The 24350-nt window shown below is 51.4% G+C and overlaps 1 protein-coding gene across 1 annotated transcript; it reads right to left on the reverse strand.

Moving 5' to 3' along the window:
- Nucleotides 1-507: 507 nt before the first annotated feature.
- HEATR6 (HEAT repeat containing 6) lies at nt 508-23949 on the reverse strand. The gene is made up of 20 exons (XM_058817828.1): nt 23878-23949; nt 15473-15580; nt 14971-15111; nt 13885-14000; nt 13186-13300; nt 12867-12968; nt 12334-12471; nt 11204-11475; nt 10561-10738; nt 10081-10287; nt 9355-9454; nt 8846-9183; nt 7760-7882; nt 7170-7256; nt 6308-6442; nt 4769-4891; nt 3634-3758; nt 2627-2723; nt 2055-2259; nt 508-1356 (listed from the first exon to the last, which is right to left on the reverse strand). The coding sequence occupies exons 1-20, from the start codon at nt 23932-23934 to the stop codon at nt 806-808; spliced, it is 3318 nt and encodes a 1105-aa protein (XP_058673811.1). The 5' UTR covers nt 23935-23949; the 3' UTR covers nt 508-805.
- Between the last annotated feature and the right edge of the window lie 401 nt (nt 23950-24350).

Raw genomic sequence — 24350 nt, forward strand, 5'->3', positions numbered from 1 at the left:
TCAGAGAGCTCAGCACTCCCCTGGCTATCAGCAGAGTAAGCATAGAGCAAACACAGAGTAAGTAACACCAGCAGAAAGGAATGGAAGGGGACAGAACTCCAGAACCACAAACAAATCCATGTGCTGTTAGAACACCACTGCATCTCCCACAGAGGTGCTTGGAGAGCCAAAATTCCAGCCTTGGAGAACCTGCTTTGCATTTTCTGGCTTAGGCAGCACAGTGCCATCCACCTGGAAAGAAGGAATTGTGATTTTTTAGGAAGAAGGATGAGTGGAGGCAGCAGGGAGGCTCAGGCCAGGTGTACAGCACTGGGAACACAGACAGCTAAAGGCAAAGGCTGTTTGCTCTAAGCTATTCTTCAAATATTGGCATATTTGGGTTTATTGCAGGAACACGAGAGTGACAACATTTGCAGTGCTGTGAAAAACAAAATCCTTCCAGCCCCCTGCTTTACAAACACGACTCTGGATCCTGCAGCAATGGGAAGAAAATGCTTTGAGATAAGCTGAGGGAACAGGCAGCTTTATAAAACACACAGAGGAGGAAAAGGCGTTTGTTTTCCAAGCGGAGACGCTGTGACAGCAAAGTGCACAAACCTGCCCCAGGAGGGCAGAGTTCCCCAAACACAACAATAAAAAATAGTAATAATATAAAAAAGAAGTCCTAGAGGCATTATTAACAAAGTCTGGAACAAAATACTTAATATCAGCAGCAGGAAACTTTTCCTCTGGATGTCCTGTGCAAGGGAACATGGCTCTGTGCTCCCCGTGGAACATTTGGTCACTGGGGTGGGTTTCATCTCCCTCAAGCTTCTGCCAGCTCGGTGGCGCTGGCGTGGTGTGTCAGGACATCCTCCAGGAACAGGGACACTCGGAGCCTGGCCTTGCCCTGCAGCTCTCTCTCCAGGGCACCGAGGTGCTCGATGGCTGCCTGCAGCGCTCTCTGCCTGTGCCCCAGGTCTGTGTGTGCCCCCGCGTCACCCTCGTGGCCCGGGGAGCTCAGGTACTGCAGCACGCAGGGCCGGATGGCGTGGCCGTGCTCCCGCAGGCTGCTGCCCAGCAGGGGCAGGTCCGAGCTCCCGGCCAGCTGCAGCAGGTGCAGCAGGGCCTGGCACAGCTGGCTCCGCAGGCTGGAGCTGTACTTGAACTCCAGGAAGTCCTCGGCGTCCTCGCTCCTCTGCAGGGCCACCACCAGGGCACTCCAGATGTGGCAGAACTGCTCGGTGGAGCCGTAGCACTCCCTCCTGCTGGGGATGGACAGCGCCATGGCCGACTTGATCCGCACTTTGAAGTTCTTGCACGACTTGACTACGGAGGAAAGGACACTGAACGCTTGCGTGGCCCAAGGAGCCTCTCCTGAAAAAAAATAATAAAAAAACCCCTTTTTTAATCAGCCAAAACATGCAACACTATACATGTCTCCTGAATATTTAATGGGCTGACACTCATTGAATTTATTGTGGTTTAAATGGGAGAATCAAGGGTTATGAAATGAAATATTAGTTAAAACAGTTAATCTCCTGAAGTTTTACAAGAGCATTTATTCACATCTATAATCCCACTGTTTCCTGACATGACAGACCCAGCAGTTACACAGCAGTTACCCCTGCCCTGGCACTGAAGGAGCTGAGTCTGTTCCACTGGGCAGAGCCCTGGGAGAGCTGTGACAGCAAACTCAGCTCCCTTGGCTTCCCCCCTCCTTCTCCAGCCCAGGGGCAGCAGAGATGAGGATGTGCTCAGCCCCCAAGTGCAGAGGTGAGGATGTGCTCAGCCCCAAGAGCAGGGATGAGGATGTGCTCAGCCCCCAAGTGCAGAGGTGAGGATGTGCTCAGCCCCAAGAGCAGGGATGAGGATGTGCTCAGCCCCCAAGAGCACAAATGAGGATGTGCTCAGCCCCAAGAGCACAAATGAGGATGTGCTCAGCTCCAAGAGCAGGGATGAGGATGTGCTCAGCCCCAAGAGCACAAATGAGGATGTGCTCAGCCCCAAGAGCACAAATGAGGATGTGCTCAGCCCCAAGAGCACAGCAGCCGGGGCAGGGGACAGGCTCTCACCCAGAGGCAGGGCAGGGTTCCTGAAGACGTTGCCCAGCGCGTAGCAGGCGTTCCAGCGCACCTTCATGGTGGCCTCGCTGCCCACCGTGGCAATCAGGGCCTGCAGGGCCTCCTCGATGGCCTCCCTGAACCTGGGGTTGGCCACGTGGCAGGGCTGCAGGAAATGCAGCACGTTCCCAAGGGCACGCACAGCGTTGCTCTTCACCTGGAACACACAAAAACCCCTCTGTTTTTCACAAGGTTTGATTTGAAGCCTGCTGTGAAATCATCTCAGAGCCAGCAAGGAGCACAGCTGGAATCACACTGCGTTTTCCTAAATGCCACCAGAAAGATCATTCTCTGCAAAGGGCCACAAACCAAACCAAACCCCCCTGCACTGTGGAGAAGCCCAGTCAAATTCCCTGCAACTCAAACAACACAGGAACCCTGAACACCAGCCCTGAGGGGAGGGTCTGAGCTGCAGCTGCCCTCAAACACTGGGGCAAAGAAAGTAACTGGTGCCTTTTTCTTGTTCTGTTTTCAATGCAGGGTTAATCAGCTCCACCAAGCCCACCCTATTCCCCCAGCCTTACCTTGTCTCTGTCCTTGGATGCCTCTGTGGCAGAGCGCAGCAATTTCAGCAGCAGGACATCAGAGAGCTCCTCCTGGAAGCTTTGGCCCATGGTTTCCCTGGCAGGAGAAATCCCCCTGTGAACACCCAGCTGGGCTGCTCCATCCCCACATCACAGATGTGATACCCCCCTTTATAAAGGCCCATGAACAACCTTCACTCTTCAGAGGGCTAATATGTAAGGCAGACCTTTCTGCATGTGACCACTATGTTTATTAATTTAAAACCAAACTATCAATGCAAGAAAGCTGGTTAGCAATGGTTAAATCTGTAATAAAAAACAGAGGGCAAGGAATGGCTCTCAGGGGCAATTCTGCAGCAGGAATATATGATAACTATTTTCCTGTTAAAAATGTAACAGTAGGTTGGGCTTCCCTCAGTCTCTGGCTTGAGGAAGGGTTAAATATTTATTAATTTTACTTGTGTTATGTTGGAAGTAAAGGAACCATGTAATTACACCAAGCAACACACAAGAAATGGAAAACTGAAAAGTGAAAAGTTTTAAAGAATGTCTCCTTAGAGTGACAAGGGGGAATGGCTTCAAAATGAGTAGGTTTAGATCAGATATCAGATAATAACTGATCCCTGTGAGGGTGCCCAGAGCAGCTGTGGCTGCCCAATCCCTGGAAATGTCCAGGGCCAGGCTGGACAGGGCTTGGAGCAAGCTGGGAAGGTGTGAGTACAGGATGCTCAGTGTCCCACACTGGCAGAGACACAGGCAGAGGGTGGTTAAAAAGAAAGATCCAAGCCAAAATTCAGGGGTTTTTTGATGCTAAGGATCATTTTGGTTGGAAAAGCCCTCCCAGAGCATCGAGTGCAAGCTGTGCCTGATGCCCACCTTGTCCCCAGCCCAGAGCCCTGAGTGCCACCTGCAGGGATGGGCACTCCAAGCCCCCCTGGGCAGCCCCCCAGTGCCTGAGCCCCCTTTCCACAGACAATCTGCCCACACAGGGCAGGGGTGCCACGTACATGTTGATGATCAGGGTGTCTGTCAGGTTGCCCAGGGACCAGGCTGCCTTGGCACGGACGTTGGGAGATTTGTCATGGAGGGAGTTCAGGATGGCATTTGCTGTGTCTGCCACAAACATCACATCCTGCCAAAGCAAGAAGTCACACAGCCCTCAAAACACAGGTGATTCTCTCAGTAACACACTCTGCTTTTTCCAGGGAAAAGGGGAGAGAGACCAGCTCTGCTCATTTACTCTTCCAGGTGACACCTTCTAATGAGCTCATGGTGCTGCCTGCAGCTTTGCCTGACCTTTAATTAACAGCCCAAGCCTGAATGCTGACCAAGTCCACCACTCTTGGGTAGCTGCTGCTGAAAAGCTTCTATGGATTATTTAATTCCATTGGTGATTCAGTTACTTTGGATTTTAACATAATTACATGGACTGCCAACCTTATACCCATCAAATCCCACTCTTAAGTAATTGCTTCTCCAGAGTCCCTGTTGAGCTGCCTGCCTAATCTTCTCTTCTATGGCACATTACACGTGCCTATGGTAAAGGATTTTCTTTCAAAATATTTTGGAATTAAACTCCAAAGTCAGCCACTGCATATTTTTTTATTAAAATTATTCACTTAAAAGTTACATTGTAAAAACTAATCTTCCAGCTCAAGTTAAGATGATATTTTCAAATATCCTTTTTTTCCCCTCCAAATAAGCTTTATTTCTTAGTTTTAAGCAGAACTGAAGGCTTCCCATTAAAATCTTGTTAGAATCATAGAATCCTGGAGGTTGGAAAAGATCTCAAGGATTGAGTCCAACACCAAACTCCCCAGAGCACTGCAGAGCTGTTCCCTTCACCCCAGCTCCCCCTCACCTCTTGCAGCTCCTCTGTGCCAACCCACCCACCCAGCTCCCACCCCTGAGAGCCTGGGAGGATCCTGACCTCTCTCCTTTCCCTCCCTCTTCTGCTTCACCTCCCTTCTTAAAGCTGCACTGATTCTGCTCTGAAAGGAAGAGCAGGCCTGGAGCCAGTAAGGAGAACTATAAACACACTACAGGCTGAAAGCAAAGTGAATTAACTGCAAACAAACCCATGTCCCACATCTTGTGGCTCATCAGAGAGTGGCTCAGAAGAAGGGATGGGCTGGCTCTGACCTGCCTGAGGCACGGGAAGAGGATGTACACTCCCAGGGCACGGGCGGCAGCAGCTTTCACCAGGGGGTTCTCACTGTGGTTCAGGTCCAGCAGCAAAGTGACACACAGGATCTGCTGGTCACCCTGCAAGAGGAACAGCAAAGTGACACACAGGATCTGCTGGTCACCCTGCAAGAGGAACAGCAAAGTGACACACAGGATCTGCTGGTCACCCTGCAAGAGGAACAGCAAAGTGACACACAGGATCTGCTGGTCACCCTGCAAGAGGAACAGCAAAGTGACACACAGGATCTGCCAGCAAGGTGACACACAGGATCTGTCAGCAAGGTGACACACAGGATCTGCTGGTCACCCTGCAAGAGGAGAAAAGGTGACACACAGGAGCTCTGTCACCCTGCAAGAGGAGAAAAGTGACACACAGGAGCTCTGTCACCCTGCAAGAGGAGAAAAGTGACACAGAGGATCTCTGTCACCCTGCAAGGTGACACAGAGGATCTCTGTCACCCTGCAAGAGGAGCAGCAGTGGCAGAGGGGGGCTGAGGGAGCTCTGTCCCACAGGGACACACAGATTCTCTCAAACTCCCTGTGTCTGCAGGAGCCTCCACTCAGAGCATGCTCTGGGTAAAGTGAATTGAGCAGTGATTCCAGGAAACAGGAATGCCTTCAGCACACAGATCTCTGCTGCTGGGCAAGAACAAGAAGGAAATCAGAGTATTGCTCTCATCCCCAGCTGCAGGAATGGCCCATCAGGGCTAACTCAGAGGATGGGCTGCCCCTGCCTCCCCTCCCTCTGTGCCCCTGGTTAACCAGGACAGGGTGAGCTCAGCCTGGCCAGGTTGTCAGCTCACCAGCCCATGACAGAAGGTCACAGTGGGCACTGGCTTCACCCCACTTGGCCACAGGGACAGGAGAGGGAATGGGATCAAAGTACAGGGGGATGAAGTACACGCTGTACTTGGAGAATTCCAGAGATACTGCTGGAGCAGCAATTCCTGGGCAAATGAGATCTGGCAGAGCACTCCCCAGCAAGGGCACAGTGACACAGAAGGAGCTGCACAATGCAGGGGGGATCCACTGCCAAGGCTTTCATGTTTAGAAGCATATTTCATGTTGCAAAGGGAAAAAAGCACACATGCAAATGGGTGCACAACATCAGGCCCTGGCTATTGGCTCAGCTAGCTCTTCAAAGGATTAATCAGCAGAATAACAATCCCTCAGCTCTCTCCCTCATGCCACGAAATCCTTGTCCTCCATCTCCTGTGCATCACTGCCAAGGCTGGGTGTTCATGGCAGGGCCAAACAGCTGCTGTGACCCACAGTTAATTTTTCTGACAGGCTGATTACTCCCAACACTGCCCTTTCCAGCCTCCAACAGTCACAACGTTCAGAAAGAAAAATAAAAATGGGGAAGGTTTCTTTCTTTCTTTCTTTCTTACTTTCTCCTGGCAAGTTTTCAAAGGCTTTACACTACTGTAACCAGGTGGACAAGGACAAAGCCTCAAAGGTGAAAGCACCACATGCAAAGGTGTGTTCTCCTACCTGCAGCAGGCTGAAGGCCTCTGGTAAGATAGAGGACAGGGCATCACAGGCACTTGTCTGGAGAGTGGCATGGGGGGAGTTCTGCAGGGTGCCAGGCAAGGGCCCGTTCAACATCATTGTCCAGAAGGTCACAACCTGCAGGAGAAGCAGCCAGGTTTATCCTCTAAACTCAGCAATTAAGCCTCACTTCTTGTCTTAAAGATGATCATCACATGCTGAAATTTACACTGCTTTAAAGAGAGTTGCAATCCCACTCCTGAATCCACACAGCTGAGTGTTTTATTTGCCTGACAATTTACATTCATAGCAAGTAACAGGAACCTGATGCTACTGAACACATTTCCTGTCTTGTAGGCTCAAAACTTAGCATGAGCCAAAGAAATTTTGAAGCTTGTCTCCTGCTCACAGAAGGAAGACTTAAACAGGCCCAAATTACTCAGCTTCTGCAAACTCAGCCAACAAACAGCTAATGAATTTCTCTAAATTCACTTATATTGTGGTTCTGGCCACTCTCTCTGTACTTGTGACCAGGTTGGCACTTTAGCAACGCAAATTCACCAAAATTCTGAAAGTTTTATGCAGCTGTAAGGACACACACAAAATCAGTGCTGTTCTTCCAGCTCTGGGCTACAGCAAGAGTTGGGAAGAGGAGAGGCAAAGTCACAGGTTAACATCACGTAAAAGAAATAAACCCCAAGACATCTGTCCACAGACAGGAACAAGTGCCAAGCGACGGCAGGAAGGCTCCAGACTGTCCATAGTGGAGGAGTCCCCTCCTGCCTCCCTGCAATTGTCTGTGTGTGTGCCAGGCACTGTGCAGAGGGCAGGCAAGGAGCTCAGGGAGGGGGAATCTCACACTCACCACGCTGACAGGCACCCTCTGCTCGGGGGCAGTGGGGGAGTCAGGCTTGTGCTGCTGCAGGACACCCGTGCCCAGCTCCTCCAGAAGCTGCAGACAACAAAAAGCAAGGGGGTTTTCTTCAGGGGTGACCCATGGAGCTACAGAACCTGCACCCACTCACCCAGGGAACAAAAAGAAAAGGTTCAGTGCTGGTTTGGGCTGTGCTGTCCCTCCTATGACTGGAATTAGAGGAAAAGCCTTTCCTACATAAACTCCCCAGCAAGCACAGCATAACAAACCACTGCACAAAGAGGAAATCTTTGGGTCACAGAGTCAGGTCCCTGCCCCAGCTGATGCTCAGCCAGGGAAGCACCAGTGCTGTGGTCCTTGCACTTCCCAAGCTTCCTGGTGACTCAGCAGAGCCACAAAATTCTGCTGAGACTTCAAGACTGGAAGCTGAGGGTGCATTTCTCAAAGTGTCAGGGTACTGCATTTCTGTATCACACTCACAGATGCTGTGAATATTCAGCACCACTCATCTGCATTTGCAAAGCACCCAGACAGATAAAACTGACTTGGTAACACAATGGTGACGTGTCTCCTGCTCTTACTTTGGCTCCATGAAGCTGAATGGATGGATCCATTTCTTCCATGCATCTGCAAGCCACTTCTCCAAGTCCCAGGAAATAGCTCTGAGCCATAGGGAAATAACCTTTCACAAGAAGGGCCAACACCTAAACACAGGCAAAAGAAATCCCATTCAGCATTTCTTCCTTCTGTTTACCCAAAATAGCCCAACTACACACTGAAATGATGTTAATGGGCTAATCAGCCCTGGCACCATATACTGAGCTCTGATGTAACAGATACACCTTGCAGCACAACTTCTGGAATACCAGAGCTGATTAAAAGCCTCCCTGTTCCATTTTATTGTTCAAAGAAGAGCCACAGAAGCACGATCAGGTAGCAAGGCCATGAATTATTTAGTGTGAGGGCTCCTGTAGCCAAAAAAACTGAGAGCAAGACATTCTGTACCTCCTGTAACACTGCTGCTGCCTTCTGTGAAGCTGGATTTCACAAATATTTACTGTTCCAGAAAAAGAGTGAGACTTCTTGGGATGCATGTTCCAAAATCTTACCCTTTGCTGTGGCTACATGAATTAAAACAAAGCCAAGCCTCAGCATCCACAGGTACTCCCTGAGTCACTCCATAGCTCCTTGCTGGCTGTTCTCTGACTGCAGGGCTCTTCCCCACCAAAACTTTCATTTGGATTCTCTATGGAGGAGTTCGCATGGGGAAGACTCACAGTCTGCCAGCACACACCCCCAGATAATATTGAAAAAAATACAGAAGATAAAAAATCCCAGGCAGATGAACCTGCTGCAGCAGGTTTTCAGTGTAAAATCCCAGGCAGATAAACTCACTGCAGCAGGTTTGCAGTGTAAAATCCCAGGCAGATGAACTCACTGCTGCAGGTTTGCAGTGAAGATAAAACTCCCAGGCAGATGAACTCACTGCAGCAGGTTTGCAGTGGGACAGTCACGCTGTGACCATGGGACCAGAACGTTTCCCCTTGAGCCACAGCAGCTCAGCCCCACTGCAGCAGCAACCAGCGAGAGATCTCCTGAGAGAGCGGGGAGCAAAGGGAGCCCACGAGTGAGGGGGCACTGGATGGAGGCAGGAGCTGCCCTCCCACCTGCAGGGCCTCCAGGCGCAGGGGGCACGGCTCGTAGACGCTGCCCAGGGAGGGGAAGCTGGCATCACTGTCAGAGCAGGAATCCTCCCGGGGCAGGACGACCAGGGACACGCACAGGCACAGCAGCCAGCAGGGCTCGGGGGGGGCACAGCCTGCAGGGCTCTCCCCTGCCCAGGGCACTGCCTTCCTCCACTGCTCACGCCCAGGGGTGGCACTGCCGCTGCTGCCCAGCCCTGAGGAGCTGGGCTGCTGCAGGAGCAGCTGCACCTCTGGCAGAGGGGCCTGCACTGACACGATTGCCCCCAGCAGGGTGAGGCTGGAAACTCGAACGTTGACGTCTGCAAGAGACAATGGGGGGGAGAAGAGAAAGCAAAACAAATCCATTAGAACCTCACTGAAGGCCCAGCATCCTCCCTCAGATAGATTATAACATATAGCCATCCACTGCCTCTGAATTTTGAATTATGGAGCACAGAGGAGGGGAGGAATACAGCAGAGAGAATGCAAACCTTTGTGAGAGATGTAGGGCTTGATCTGGTTCCACACCCTGGTAAGCAGCCCGGGTTTCAATCTGCTGTAGGGTGCATTGGAAACCAAGTTTGCAAGGCACTGAAACAGAGAAAGAGGTGCTGGTTACAATGTCAGCCTGGCCTCCAACAGGTCTGCTTTTACATTTGTAATTTGGGTCACTCAGGAAGCTCATTATCTGAGGGCACTGAAAAAAGCCACCCCAATTATCTGCTGTGTGAACACTGGATACAAACTTGGTTCCTAAGAACAAGGATTTAACTCCTGGGAGGTGGCACAAAGACCAAGGAATTTTGATAGCCCATGGAAGGATTTGTCAATTTGGATTCCAGTTTTGAAGTCAATGTGAGTCTTCAGAATCATTTTATACGCTCATTCAGCTCCAAAAAGACTAAAAAATGCAGAAAAAAGAGAACTGTACTGAAGAGAAAAGAAACCCTCAGACTCTGGATGGAACTCTGAGGAACCTGGTCTAATGAAAGGTGTCCCTGCCCACAGCAGGGGATTGAAACAAGGTGATCTTTAAGGTCACTTCCAACCCAAACCATTCAGTGATTCTGTAGGATGACTCAGTCAGTGAACTCCTGTGAGATGACAAAGGTCTGTCAGTCACCACCACCACCTCACATCTCACAGCAATTCTGTGCAGTCTTTCTTCAGGACATAATCTAGAGATCAGTGGGAGCATGTGGCACATCTGCAGGTACCTTGATTATCTGTGTGAGTGTCTGGGAGGAGGACTCTGCCACCAGGGCCAGCAGCAGGCAGCGGTGCAGCTCCCGGATGCTGGAGGCGATGGTGACAGAGAAGGGAGTAAAAGCTCTCTTGTGGTCACTGGCATCTTCAGCCACAGACAGGAACTGCTTAGAACCTTCCAGGAAGGCTGAGAGGACTTGAAGGGCACAGGCACGTGTCTGAAATGATAAAACATTTGTGATACCTTTTATCACCTCCTTTGAGCAGAAGAATTTTAAAATGTATTAAGTCCTCTGTAGAAAGAGAAAATTCAACTCCAGCTATCTTTTTTCATAAGTTTAGGCAATACAGAACCAATCCTTTGTTTCCTTAGCCAACACTTCCTATTTGTTTCTTGGGTAGTAGCCAAATACTTACTGAGGGCCAGAGAAGACAACTCCTAAGATTAAAGGGGGAAAACAGAAGAATTTTTGTACTCAGAAGTGCCTCACCTTTGGAGAAGGGTCCTTCAGAGCAATAGTCATCAGGGACACAGACTGGGGGCTGCCAATACCAGGGGCATCAGGAACAAATGCTGACCAGTAGCCATACAGAACTCTCTTTTCTATTGACTTGATAGTGGAGAGGAAACAGGCCAGAGCCCCTTGGCGAACATTGGCTTGGTAAGACCTTAAACACAAACAAAAAGATTAATGAGAACAGCAGGGGCAAGGGGTGGGCTCCACCTCTTTCATGTGTATTAGTGGCTGGCTGTGAGAGGAAATCTTTTAGACCAAGAACAGGAAGAGGAAGAACGAATTTACTTCCAAACCAACACAAATTATTGCCTTCCAATTTTCTCGTACCATCTCATAAATCAAAAGGGAAAGTGACTCCCTCAGCAGTTTTGCTGAAGAACAAAGGATGGCGTGGAAGGGTTCTGTGGATCCATGTGTTTATGTGCACAGCAATCACCTCCCTTTGCTCTGTATGAACCCATGGCACTGCTCTGTGTGCTTACAGCACAGCAATCACCTCACTTTGCTCTGTATGAACCCATGGCACTGCTCTGTGTGTTTACAGCACAGCAATCACCTCCCTTTGCTCTGTACGAACCCATGGCACTGCTCTGTGTGCTTACAGCACAGCAATCACCTCACTTTGCTCTGTATTCCTCCCTCAGTGTCAGAGAACTCTGACTCGCTGCTGCTGAGGCGTTTGCAGGGCTGCCAGCTCGGGGGGTCCTTCCCAACACACACATCTGACACACGAGGCTGAGGGCAAGGGCTGCTCTGCACATCCCCCAGCTGCAATTTCACCATGGCTGCTCCCAGCACCGACTCTTCTCCTGCATCTCCTGAATCTTCTCTTCCTTCTTCCCCAAACTCTCCCTTCTTTTGTTTCCCTTTGCACTTTTTTCTTCGGCTCTAAGACAAAAAATTGATTTTTTTAGTCAATGTTTAATGAATACATAAATGCAGTTACATGTCTCTGCAATACTCTACACACAGTCACTCTTCAGAATCTGAGTTTTTATATTCTGCTTATTAGTAGCAACAGGCACAAAATTTCAGTAATACCTAACTAAACAGTTTATAACTGAATAGTCTCAAAACCTAACCTTTGGCTTCTTCATCCCTAAAGCAAAATATATCCAAGGAAACTTTTAGCTAAAAATCATATTTCACACAAAAGTGATTCAAGAACAACACTAAATACTTCTGTAGTTCTTTCAGATTTACAGTGGGTAACACTAAGTAACCTTCCTTTTCAGCACCAAAATAAAAACAAGTCAGCATGACTAGATAACCTCATTTTCTCTAATGTCTTTCAGATAATCAGTAATCCAAAGTATTCACATGTTAAAAAATAACCTGTAAAAGGATTGAGCAGAACAGATGAGGCAAGAAATCAGTCTTAAATGAACTTCACTTCCCTAAGAAAGAGTCAAACAATTGTGCAAGTGTTAGGAGAGCAAACGTGACTTATAAAATCAAAAGCTTTGGCGAGTTTGCACACATCAGTCCTGCAGGCCAGGAATTCTTGGCTCTGGATGAATAATTGTTGCACAGAGCTTAACTGAGGGAAGCCAAGCCCTGCAGAGCCATTTGTCCCTGTCACCTGAGTTCCCAAAGCAATTTTACTCAGTGCAGAATTTGTAATCATCACCTTTGAAGCAAAGAATGAAATGTGCCACACGCTCAGGACGTGAAGAGCCACCGGTACCATGAGAGGTAAGGCACAACACAACAAACAGGCTGGAGAACAGGAGCAGCCCAGCTTACCCCTGTCTGCTTAGAGGTGGCTGGTTCTGAGTGCTCCTGCTTGGCAGGTGACCTTTTATCATACTGAGGTAAGGGAGCAGGGTACAGGGCTGTGGGCACCTCTATGCTCAGTCCTGGCAGCCCATGGAACATGCATTTCTGCAACAGGAACACAAATGTTAGCATTCTGGCTTTTCTCATGCACAGATTTACTGAAATCACCCATTTTTAGCTGTGCTCCTACCCCCAGGTCCTGCCTCTCCCATGTACAACATCTCCATGCAACATCTGAAATCCATTTACATGTAGAAGGATTTCAAGTAGGTCCAAAAAACCCCATCTTCCCCATCTCCCTCTCACATTCTGCAGTGGGAAGTGCACTGAAGACGCTGTGAGAGAAACTCAGTATATTTTTCTCTAACATCTCACACTCCATTTCCCCCCATATTCAGGCTTCTCTGCTCCCTCTTGTTCACCTTCTACTGTTTCCCACTTAACAGCACCTGGAACCTCCCAGGGGCTGCCTCTTCCCCCATGTGGATTGAAGGATTTACCTTTAACACTGCCAGCAGAGCTCCAATTTGGTCAATTTGCATCAGTTTCATCTTCCCACCATTGAGAAGCGACTGGACACCTTTCAGTGCACTTTGCAGTAACTGAAAATAAAAAATTACTTTATTATTACTTTTCCTTCCCAAAATGCTGCAGGTTCACATCTTTCAAGGCAGTTACAGTTTTGCTCAATTGGGACAGTAATATGATAAATTATGGACGATTAAAGCAAAATCCTAATCGACAACATTCCAAATTCCATATATTCCAGCAGTACAACTTCCTAATTAAAGTATTTTAGACAATTAGACTCACACTTACCATGCAAAAAGTGATGTCATCCACATCAGTGGTTTTTGAAGACTGCAGAACACTCAGGAAAGTTTGAAAACAGACACTTCTGTAGGACTCATCCAGGTATGGCTGCCCAGGGACACTAAAATCAGAGCAGGAGGAGACACAAGGTTGGTTTATAGTCTGTCCACAGGCTCATAAAGTTACACAAAGTCCCACCCAAGCCCCCTGATAGCCTGCAGAGGATGGAAAGGGATGGATGGATGGATGGATGGATGGATGGATGGATGGATGGATGGACGGACGGATGGATGATGGAAAGGGGGCAGCTCTACCACACAGAGAACAAAAGGAAACCTTCTGCATGAAAAACCAGACAGCACAAAGCTTTTCTTTTCTTCCCCAAACGAACCCGTGTAACGTGGATGGATGGATGGATGGATGGATGGATGGATGGATGGATGGATGGACGGACGGATGGATGATGGAAAGGGGGCAGCTCTACCACACAGAGAACAAAAGGAAACCTTCTGCATGAAAAACCAGACAGCACAAAGCTTTTCTTTTCTTCCCCAAACGAACCCGTGTAACGTTGTTTCTGGAGGACTGAGAGTTAGGGGTTTGTGCACAGATAAAGCTCTGCATTCCCCATTCATGCACCACACCCTGGTGGCCCTGTGCTGGCAGATGCACACTCTGTAACCCCCAGCCAAGGGCTGTACCCACCTGAGACACAGGTTGGCCATGCTGCGCACGGCTGCCCTCCTGAGCTCCACGTCAGGCTGGGCAGGGTCACTGAGCTGCAGCAGGAGCCCAGCCGTGCCCAGCAGGTCTGGGAGGAACTGAAAACAAAGCACCAAGAGCCATCAGGGGTCAGTGCTCCTCCCTCAGCCTCCTGGGCCTGGGGTTTGGGGATAAACATCACGGCAGGTGGCTGGAGCCTGGCTGGACACCAGGTGCCCACCAAAACTGCCCCTCACATGGGCAGGGGAGAGAAAATATAAGGAAAGGATCATGAGTTGGGACAAGGAGAGGTCACCCACTGATAACCACCATGGGCAGAGCAGACCTGATTTAGTGAAATTAATTGAATTCATTACCAATCAAAAATCAAAGCACGATAATGAGAAGTAAAACAAACCCTAAAACATTCTCAGCTGCAATTTCAGATTCTAGAGACAGATTTATGCATACAAAAAACAGCATGAAAACCTTGATTCCTTAAGTGCTCTTTGTATTAGGAAAGGACAGAGCTGAGCACAGCTCAGCTGAGTCCCAGTTTATGCTCTCCTCCCAGACATGAAGCTGAGCTAGGAACAACTGCTGCACCAAGCTGCTGCCACTCCATGGGCTCCAAGCCCACACAAGCTGGCAGCTCCCAAGCTGTGAGCATCACCACCCCATGCTCAGCCCAACAGCAGACACTGCTCTGCAAGCTGCCACGAGCCGCTGACAGCAGGAGGATTCAGCTTTCCAAACTCTGTCAGCTGCAGCAACGAGGAGCTCACACAGGATTGATACCTGAGAGCCTCTGAGCAAAAGCCCTGATCTGGTTACAGGATGGATTTCTGGAGCCCGCCTGGCGAGTTATGTGCAATTTCAAGCTCCTTGTGGTCTCCCTGCCTGAGGCACAGGGTGGTTGGTCTGCAGGCTTAGCCTGTGCCCTTATTTAATGGTGATCCCAACAGCTGCAGCCTGCAGGTACACAGTACTCCACAATGGAATAATAATTATTAATAAATACAACTGAAATTCAACTTTGCAGCGGTGCAAATACTTTTGTTGTTACTTTCTCTCTGTTTGTAAACTCACCTTCTGACACTTAGGCCCGTTATTGTAAACAAGAGCTGCTAAGGCTTGCAGAACTTCAACGTGTGTCCAGGAGCTGCACTGCCTCAGAGCAGAGATGCAGTAGGAGAGAAGGAAATTCAAGCTCTGCTCGTCAACCATCACCTGTCACAACAGAAAAGGTCAAGATAAACATCATCTTGTACTGCTGCAGTCAATAAACCCAGAGAAACTGGTCAGAGATTCAGGTTGTTAAAATCACATACCAGCAGAGATCACACCTGACCAGGAATGGATAAATCTGTACAAGTGTCCTAAAACCAAGACTATTTCCCATGGTGAATCACTTCTGACTGAGAGGTGGTTTTATGAGGAACCATGCTAAAGCCAGGTCAGAGGCTCAGCTACCCAAAAATAAGTAATACAGTGAAAATCCAAGAAACTCTGCCTGAAGGTTGGCTCCACAGCCCTGGGAAAAGACCGAGTTCCACTGGCTTATTGAGGGACATGGCCAAACTCTTCCTACCTGGTATCTGTTGAGTAAGTGATGGATGAGCTGACAGACTTTGCTGACAAGATGTTCCTGATCAAGGGGAACCAACTGACAGCCTTGGACAAGCACAGCACAAACATCCTGGAAGAGAAAGCCTCAGTTTATTATTTAGGGACTACAAAGACAGCAATAACAGCTCAAAAAAATACCTAGTTAGACCAAGGAACTGAAGAGTACTGTCCAAAAATCAGTTAATTCCAAAGAGCAAAGTAAGCCTGCTTTGGAAATGAAATGAAGACAAACCAGTGTAATAATGAAGTACTGTGTGTTGCCAATGGAGTAGCATCCATGTGGCTCATCTAGACTGCTCAGCTTTCAAGGGCCTGCTTTAAGGTTTAAAAAATTACTATTTCTCCAACATCAGACTATGAAAATTGCCGAGTCCCACCCATTGGTGTGACCCACATGTCCACCCGGCAGCGCTTCGGCACAGGGCAGCAGAGCTCAGAGGCACCGAGGAGCCGGGGAAGGGACGGGGGAAGGTGGGCAGAGGGAACATCCCGCCCGCAGCGGGGGGAACGCGGGCTGGAACCCTGCCTGGGGGCTCCCGAGGAGGGGGCACGGGGATGGCACAGGGACGGGCACAGGGACGGGCGCAGGGACGGGCACAGCGATGGGCACAGCGATGGGCACAGTCCCCACAGCGGCCCCGGCCCAGCCCCGCACACGTGCGCTCCCACACGGGCACGGCACGGCCGCCTCCTGCTCCTGCTCCCCGCGCGGACACAGCGGCAGTGCCGGGGCCCATCCCGCGGTACCTGCGGGCAGGGCACGGCCGCGGGCTCGGGCCCGCAGCTCTCGGAGATGAGTTGGTCGAAGAGCAGGTGCAGCTCCGTGCGGCGGCCGCCGCCGTCGGGCCGGGCCCGCAGCGCGCCCAGCCGCGCCAGGCAGCGCCGCAGCGACCCGGCCGGGCCAGGCTCCGCGGGCTCCGCTGGCTGCCCCGGACCCGCCACGGCCTGAGACCCGGCCGGGCCCGGCTCCGATGACTCCCCCGGCTCCGCCGGATGCCCCGGCCCCGCCGCCGCCATGGCCCGCGCCCCGCCCCGCCGCTATGGCAACCGGAGCCCTTCCGGGGCGGCCGCGGCTACGGCGGCCCGGCGGGCCCGGCGGGCGGTGCTGAGGGCCGGGCAGGGCCGGGCCGGGCCTGCGGCAGGTGGCGGTGCCCGCCCGACTGTGGGACAGCCCCGGCAACAGCCGCCGTGTTCCAGCGCAGGGTCACCCATGGTGGGACAGCCCCTCGAGAGCGAGCCGGCCCTCACTGACCGTGTCCCCAAGTGCCGCATCCACGCGGCTTTTAAATCCCCCCGGGGACGGGGACTCCGCCTGTGCCAGGGTAGAGAAGTTTTCCCCGGTGTCAATTGTGAAATGTGCATGGGGAAGTTTTCCCGGGGTCAATTGTGAAGCTCGCCTGGTGTGGAGGATTTGATGGCTGTAAACCAAAATCAGATGCTGTGCTGTGAGAGGATGCTCCTGTCCCATACCCTGTCCCAGCCCTGACCGTACCCATTCAGGCCAGACACAGGACACGCTGCCATCACACAGCTCTGGGGACACCGGGACCGGTGGCTGTGAACAGGAACCCGCTCCCCTTAAGGGGATGGGATCTCATTAACATCTCGCTGGTGGATAACATCAAGTTAACATTCCCTGAGAACAGGATGGGGCAGCAGCCAAGGCCTGGGAAGCCGTGGGTGATGGGACATTCACTCCAGCAGGGCTCAGCCCAGTGCTCCTGCCTTGCTGCGCACAGGCTGCTGCCAACACTGGGCACATCACCTGGCGAGGAACAGGGGGCTCCAGGGCAGGACACGCTGCTTTCCATGGCACATCCAGGCAAAGCCTCACCTCTGGTTTACCCTCCTCCCATTTCCCTATCGCACTGACCACCCTGAGTAAGAGCAGCACGTTCTGTGCCACCAGTGCCATGGCCTTGGTGTCCTTCTGTGCCCTGGGCTGCTGGTTCTGGGTAATTGCTCTGCTGCTTCCCTTTATCGTTCCATTTGTCCTGTGCTGTTTGTTCCTCAAAGTCCCTAAAGGCCTGTGAGGCAAGCACGGGGAAACACAGAGCAGAGACAGCCCCAGGCATGCTGTTGTTGTGCAGGGATGATTTTCACAGAATGACAGAATATCCTGTTGGAAGGGACCCACAAGGATCATCAGAGTCCTGAGAGATTTTAGAGAGCTCTGTGCCAGCCCAGCCCGGACATTGCTCCAGGGAGAGCAGCTGCTTGAGATCCTGTGAGTGCTCTGGAGGCAGTGTGAAAAAGTGATGTGGCCTCCTTCATTATTGATTTGAGATTTCAAACCCAGGAATGTCAGTGTTGCCTCCCCAGCTTCTCTACTCTGCATAAATTCCTACCAAACCCACACTCGGGGACCTTTTCCAGTTTTGTTTCTTTTGTCACCCTTTTATTTTGTGATTTATTATTTTTAAAACTTGCTAATAAATATTTAAAGCTGTTTCTTCTTTTCCTATTTTTTTTTTAATGGTGCTGAAATGTGCATTCTGAGAGCAGCCCCTGCTTTGTGAGGCCCCAGGTTTTGTGGCTTTGGGTTGTAAAGCAACAAAACCAGCTGAGAGCTGGGTGAGGACACTGTGGGTTTGGGGAATAACTCCACTGAAGCCAGTGATGTTACACCAAGATACATTTGCCAGTGCCTGGCAATATTCCCCGTTTACTCACCCCTCCAAATCCCCCAACTGCAGCATTCAGCAGTGGCCAGGAGGGAAAATAGCACAAGTCCTCCTCTGTTAGACGTGCACTGCTACTATCATGCAAATCCATCTGGTTCAGCAGCTCTAAGCAGACTTCAAAGGACAGAGAAGTCATTAGAATCACAGTTCAAAGAAAAAAGTGAGCAGCTGGTCTAGGCCATCTGGTAGGGGACATTAAATGGTCTCTTTCTTCTCCAGTCAGTCTATGAAATTTTCATTAATTGTAGGAACATCTTCCAACATTAACCAACATCATATTGTTAAAAATGTAAGTCTTAATAAATCATCAAAACTGATGTCTTAGGGAAGCAAGGAAGCTGCAGTCTGCTGGGGTCTTCCCTCGGCAGTAAGGCACCAGGCCATAATTACAATTTTAACTTGGTGTTTTCAAAGCAAATTAGTGGGAATTAGATTCCTCAGCTCCTTTGAAGGCCTCGGGGAAGAATGTGTTCCCTAGGCTGCAGAGGAATCTCCTTTTGTATTGATTTCAGGAGGCACTTCTGGCTTAAAAATGTGGAGCAAGTGTCCTCCCTGTGCTGCATGCTTGGGCTGGATCCTGTGCTGCAGCTGGGATGGGAGCCCACCCCAGGACACCTGAACCCCAAAAGGACCAGGGGAAGTTTAAACAACTCCCTGCACCCCATCCAAGAGGAACTCCAGCTGTGGTGGGGGGAGCAGAGCCCAGCAGAATCCCTGTGTTAGCTGCTGTGATCTCAGCAGCTCCTGGATATTGATATTCCTGTTGGATATATGGATGACTTCCTTGAAACTCAGGCAGGTGGTTTGTCACAGGGATAGTGACAGCTGCCACAGGGAAACCAAACTGAACAGGAGCCACAGGAGAGCTCCAGGATGTGGCAGGGACCTGCTGAGCCTGGAAACAGTGACATAGAGCTGCTGCAGCTCTCCTGGCCTCCTCCTCGCCTCTCTGCCTCACCAGCTGTGTCCTTCCTCCAAAAGGCAGACTGGAGAACTCATCTTAACCTCGTCACTCTGGGAGCACAGCTAGCCCAAATCTCCGTAGGCAATTTCAGGGCTTTCAAGCCCAGGATTTCCAAGGTGCCTGTTTCCATTAATTCTGCCTTTGCTCCTCTTTCCTGTGACTGCCCAAATTTACTGATACTTTTCACTTCCTACCAACAGCATTTCAAAGCAGATGGGAAACACCTGCATGTAGAAAAATCCCAGTCTTCTGGGGTATTCCAGGGAGCCCCAGGGGTACCCACAAATGTGCACATGCAGGTACCCCATCGCTGGCTCTGCCTGCACCAGCTCAACCTTTCCCACTCTCCACAGGTCTGTGCAAATTCAGCCCTGGTGCTTAGCTGGTGTCTCCCACTGCCTTCCCGGCTGTTTTCCCAAGCTTTGGGCCAGCTGACAGGACAAACAGCACTGGCTCCAGCCTTGTTTGCCACTGAACAACAGGCACAAATGCTTGAAATACTTTCCTAATCTCATTTTCTCATGCAAACAACTGCTGGGATGTCAGGGGTGTTAGTCCAAGGCAGCAGCAGAGATGGGACTTGCAGTTTGGACCCAGCCAGGGAGCATTCCCAGCCCCTCAAGCCTCCCCACATGGCCCTGTGCCCACACCCACCCCAGCCTGGACCCCACACCTGGGTGCAGGTGCCCTGCTGGCTTGGCCAGTGAGGAAAATTCCCTCCCTGATGGCAATGAGGGCCTCTGAAATTCCTTACAGATGGAAACATCGGTGGCCTGGGCTCACCAGCCCTGCCGGGAAGGGAGCTGAGGATTCCCAAGCAGATTTTCCTGGAAGGATTGCTGGCTTTACTTGAGTGTGTGCTGGGATTGCAGTTGCATCTGGTGAGATTTTGGAAGCCCTGCTACTGCCTTCCCCTTCTCTCCGGGGTTTATCTCCCCAGAGCTGGCAGAGGCCAAGATGTTTCCACGTCTGCCTTCCCCAGGAGATGCTGGGGACCCGGGGGACACCGTTGAAGGCTGGCTGGTGGCAGCACAGCCTCCAAACACCTCCCCCTCTGTAGAAAATAGCACAGACCTGCTTTTTTAGTTACACCCAAATCTGCTGTCATCCCTGGTGTGTTTACAGAAGAGGCATTCAATTAACACAGAAAAGCGACTTGCACAGCCTGTGAGGGGTGAGGAGCAGGGGCTGCCATGGCTCCTGGGGGGCTGGATCCCCAGGAAGCTCCGGGAGCCCTTGGGAAGCAGCTGCCAGTGGAGCAGGGACCACAGGACCCAGAGCCGCAGTGACCCGCTGGGAGCTGGAGCACACTCTGCTAGCACCCTGCCAGGGATGCACACCAAACATGAGCTAATCCGGACAAAAATAGGAGTGAAATCATAATTCAGATGCATAATTCATGTGCATAATTTTTCTTGCTGTATATTCTCCCGGGATGTATTCTAGAAACTGCTTTCTTTCCCCTCCCCTCCCTGCTCCTGTCCTTCCAAAAAGTGCCATAGATGCAAATCATTGGAGGCAGCAAGAGGTAGTAGCTTTGCTGGGTTACTAAATAAGTGCTAAATTTGTCTGAGTTTCTAGCCTACATCTTGGCAAGTGATGCAGATTGAATCTGGTGTAGAGACACGCAGCCTTGTGATAATCACAGGATTTTAATTGCTTTCATTGTGAGCCCCGGCTACTGATTGTATCTGCACGGAAAACTGTAACAGTTTGCACTTGCAAATACTAAAAATGTTAAACAATAATGGCAATTAAGAGATAATTATAGTTATTTTGAAGCAAGGATTGTAGTTAAGGCTCCAAGAAGACATCCCAAACAAGCAGGAAGCGTTGCCCTGTTTACTGCACAGGCTTCAAGCTGCTTTTCTATGATGTGAGATCTACCAGATTTAATTGCTTAATGATTTTCTATAAAATATTTAAGCACCACGGTATCTTTAGCCAGCCCAGGCTCTGCCTGAACTGCATGTGTCAGTCTTGCCCAGGACAGTGTCCAAGCCTTGGTCTGGCACCCTTTGCTGAGTCACCCAAAGCTTTTCTTCTGCTAACGAGAGCCCAGGAAATCTCATAGTGCTCCCCAGCAGCACCCCTGGGTGGGCACCCTCTGGAAGGGACACATGGGTGCCATGCCTCGGTGCCCCTGCAAGCTGTGGTTTCAGAGGGAGCCCTTGCAAGGTGGGTCAGGGTTTCCTCCAGCCAGGCTGACCCACAGAAGCAGATGCTTCTGGCCAGGTCACTTTGAACCCTCTGAGAAAGCAGGGCTTTCAAACCCAGCTTTAGGAAGAGGTTGTGTCCTTGCCGGAGCGTTCTGGGCTTTCCTCAACAACAACAACAAAGGCATTTCTTCTTTTGCAGAGCCGTGTTCTGGGCCGGGTGCCAGCGGCTGTGTGCAGGCTGCGGCGGGGCCCGGCTCTGTGTCAGGGCCCGGCCAGAGGGGCCCCGCGGCCTGGCAGCAGCAGGAGCGGCAGCAATCGCACCCCAAAGCTGTCACCGAACCCCGAGGCGAGAGGGAGCCCTGCAGGAGGGATTGCTGTCCCTCTGACTCGGCTTAGGCTGGGGTCACAGGCCCGGCCCGGCTCGGGTCCACACGGCACAGCCTGGACTCAGTGCCCTGCTCACCCTGGCCAGGGTGAGACGTGGGAAAACCTCTTGCCGAGGGCCCGAGCGCAGCGTGGCAGGCAGTGGGAGCTCACATCCAGCTCTGCAGATTCCAGCCCTCCGAGGGTGTGTGGGACCGGGCTGCAGGAACAAAGGGCGTCTTTCACTGGCTCACCCCGCGCAGGGCCGCCGAGGCGAATTCCTGGGATGCTTTTATGGGCTGCTACCAATGCACAGGCAGAACTGGGCTCCCGGCAGCCTCCTCCCCCTGAAAGCACTCCATTCACAGCCGGGCTGGAAGGAGGTGAAAGAAAAGGCCACGCACATGGTGAAATGCAAGGGGCCCGAATGCAGGGGGGTCAGAGCACTGCCCGAGAGCTCCCTGGCCCAGGCTGGGTCTGGCCAGGCAGGGGAGCCGCAGCCAGGCTGCTCCGCAACGGCCATAAATCATGGCAGAGGCGTGAGCAAGGAGGGAACAAAGGACATGGAGAGATGCCATGGCATCTGGCAGGGAAGGACCGCGGCGGCTGCACCAGAGGATGGCGTCTGAGGAAAGCCTCTGAGCCAGCCCAACAGGGTCCCGGCCCCAGCGACGAGAGCTGGCCCTGCTCTGCCTCTCCCCAGCACAGCCCTGCCACCATGGGGCGTGTGGGGACATGGGGATCATGACATCCCACCTCACCCATGGCCCCACAGCGCTCCTGGGATGCCTCTCCACACTGCCCTGGCCCACTGCTGGTTTTTCCATCAGCCACAAGGAGCTCTGGCACATGGGTTCTGAGTCCCCAGCACCAGGATGGAACAACGTGGCATGCAAAGGCCTCTCCAGCAGCCTGATTCCATAGGCAGTCAGGAACATGCTGCACCAGGGCTGGATAAAGCTGTTCCCTGAGCTTAATCCAGGGCCAAACCCCACTGAGGAGCAGAGCCTGAGGCCAGCTCTGCTCTTCTTACCCCCTATTTTGGGTGCTGAGCCCACCAGTGCCCAGAGCACCTGCCACCACCACCAGAAGGGCTGGCAAAGGCACTGACCTGATGATAAGCAGTTATTTGTCTCGTTGGTAATGAGTTATTACTCAGCCTCAGCTAGACACTGCCTTAAGGAAGGAAACATCTGATCATCTTTTAATAAACACAGTTGGCTCCTGCGAGGCTCCTGCATCGACAAAGTGCTCCAAGACACAAGGCTTCTGCACAGACAGAGCTGCTGTGACTCACTGTCTGGGAAAGGGTGTCAGGATCCTTGCTCAATAAATAGAACAAAGGAGGGAAACCTCGGGTGGGCAGGGATGGCACAGCCCTGCTTCCTTCACTGTGTGCCATCGTCCTCCTCAGGATTTACCCAGCAGAGGCTGAAAGCGAGATAAAAATGATTTCCACGTTCTCTCTCATCATCACTAATCACCTGCAAAAGCACTGGGAGAAGGAACAGGTCTGGTGGGTACTGGGTTGTGCAGCCACAGGCTCTGCCTGCACGTGCCTGGAGCACAACACTGCAGCAGCAATGCTGCAGGCTGCTTGGGAGACAAGGACAGCCCTGACCTGCAGCCCGGGTGTTCCCACGGGAGCAATGTGCAACTCCCAGGCCTAGAATGCCACTTGTCCCTTTCCAGAGTGGTCACAGAGAAGGGGAAGAACATAGTGCCAGGCAGGCAGGGAGATGGACTGACGCCTTCTCCCATGGCTTTACACAGTGCTCATTCTGCAGAAGGGTGAATCCCAGACAGTGTCTAGTAGTGATACAGAGCACAGATCCCCAGTGCCACACAGCCCTGCTTTGTAAGGAGTATTCCTTCCACATCTGGAAGGAATACTCAGCATGAGGAATTGAATGACTTGGCTGGTAAGAGAGAAAACAATGTGACACTCTCACCAGCCACAGACCACCCGGTTCCCCGCAGCAAATGCACATCTGCAGGCACATCTGCACCCAGAGCCTGCCCACAGCAGCAGCCTGTGTCCCTCCCCTGCACCCAGAGCTTTCTGAGGCTTGTGAGGCAGCACAACATAAACTGAGTTTACATTTCAATAAACTGAGTTTACATTTCAATAGCATTTTTGCCCAAACACATCTGGAAGCAGTTTCTTCCTCCAGATGATCCCCCTGCAGATACATACCTTCCAGTTGTGTCCCAAATCCAGATGTTTCCAAATAGCTTGAAACTGAGCAGCCATCCTGGGAATGCCACTGGTTTCTCCAGCATGGAAACAGTTAATGCTCCGAGGCATCATCCAGGACACCTGTGCCGGTGGAAACTGGAGACAAAGAGGAGCCCAGCAATGGAAAAAGTCAAAGCCAAGAGCCTCATCAGCTGCTGGGGAGTGGGAGGGGAGTGGGACACAGCTCCAGGATCAAACCTCCCCCTGCTCTCAGATGTGTAGAGGGAAGCACTGCTCAAATTCAGGCAGCTTGTGTTTTCCAGGGCCCCAATGCTGCAAGGAAGATGGTTTAGGGGAAAGACTGCTCTGTTTCACTGCCTAGTTTCTGAGGATGTGAGCAACAGCTCCTCTTCCTCAGCCTGAAGCAGGACTCCTGCTGCAGAGACACATCCAAGGAAGCACCAAGCCCACTTTGTACTGGTGTATGTCAG

Source organism: Ammospiza caudacuta, chromosome 20 (assembly GCF_027887145.1).
Source record: "Ammospiza caudacuta isolate bAmmCau1 chromosome 20, bAmmCau1.pri, whole genome shotgun sequence".
Lineage (NCBI taxonomy): Eukaryota > Metazoa > Chordata > Aves > Passeriformes > Passerellidae > Ammospiza > Ammospiza caudacuta.

What these genes read in the sequence shown, in the direction of transcription:
- HEATR6 (XM_058817828.1), bottom strand. Translation starts at nt 23,934, where the DNA reads ATGGCTGCTCAGTTTCAAGCTATTTGGAAACATCTGGATTTGGGACAC. An exon ending in ATTTGGGACACAACTGGAAG is followed by an intron (nt 15,581 to 23,877) that starts GTATGTATCTGC and finishes TTTCTCTTCCAG; the next exon opens with GATGTTTGTGCTGTGCTTGT. An exon ending in GAACCCTGCCCTGCCTCTGG is followed by an intron (nt 1,357 to 2,054) that starts GTGAGAGCCTGT and finishes ATTTTTTTTCAG; the next exon opens with GAGAGGCTCCTTGGGCCACG.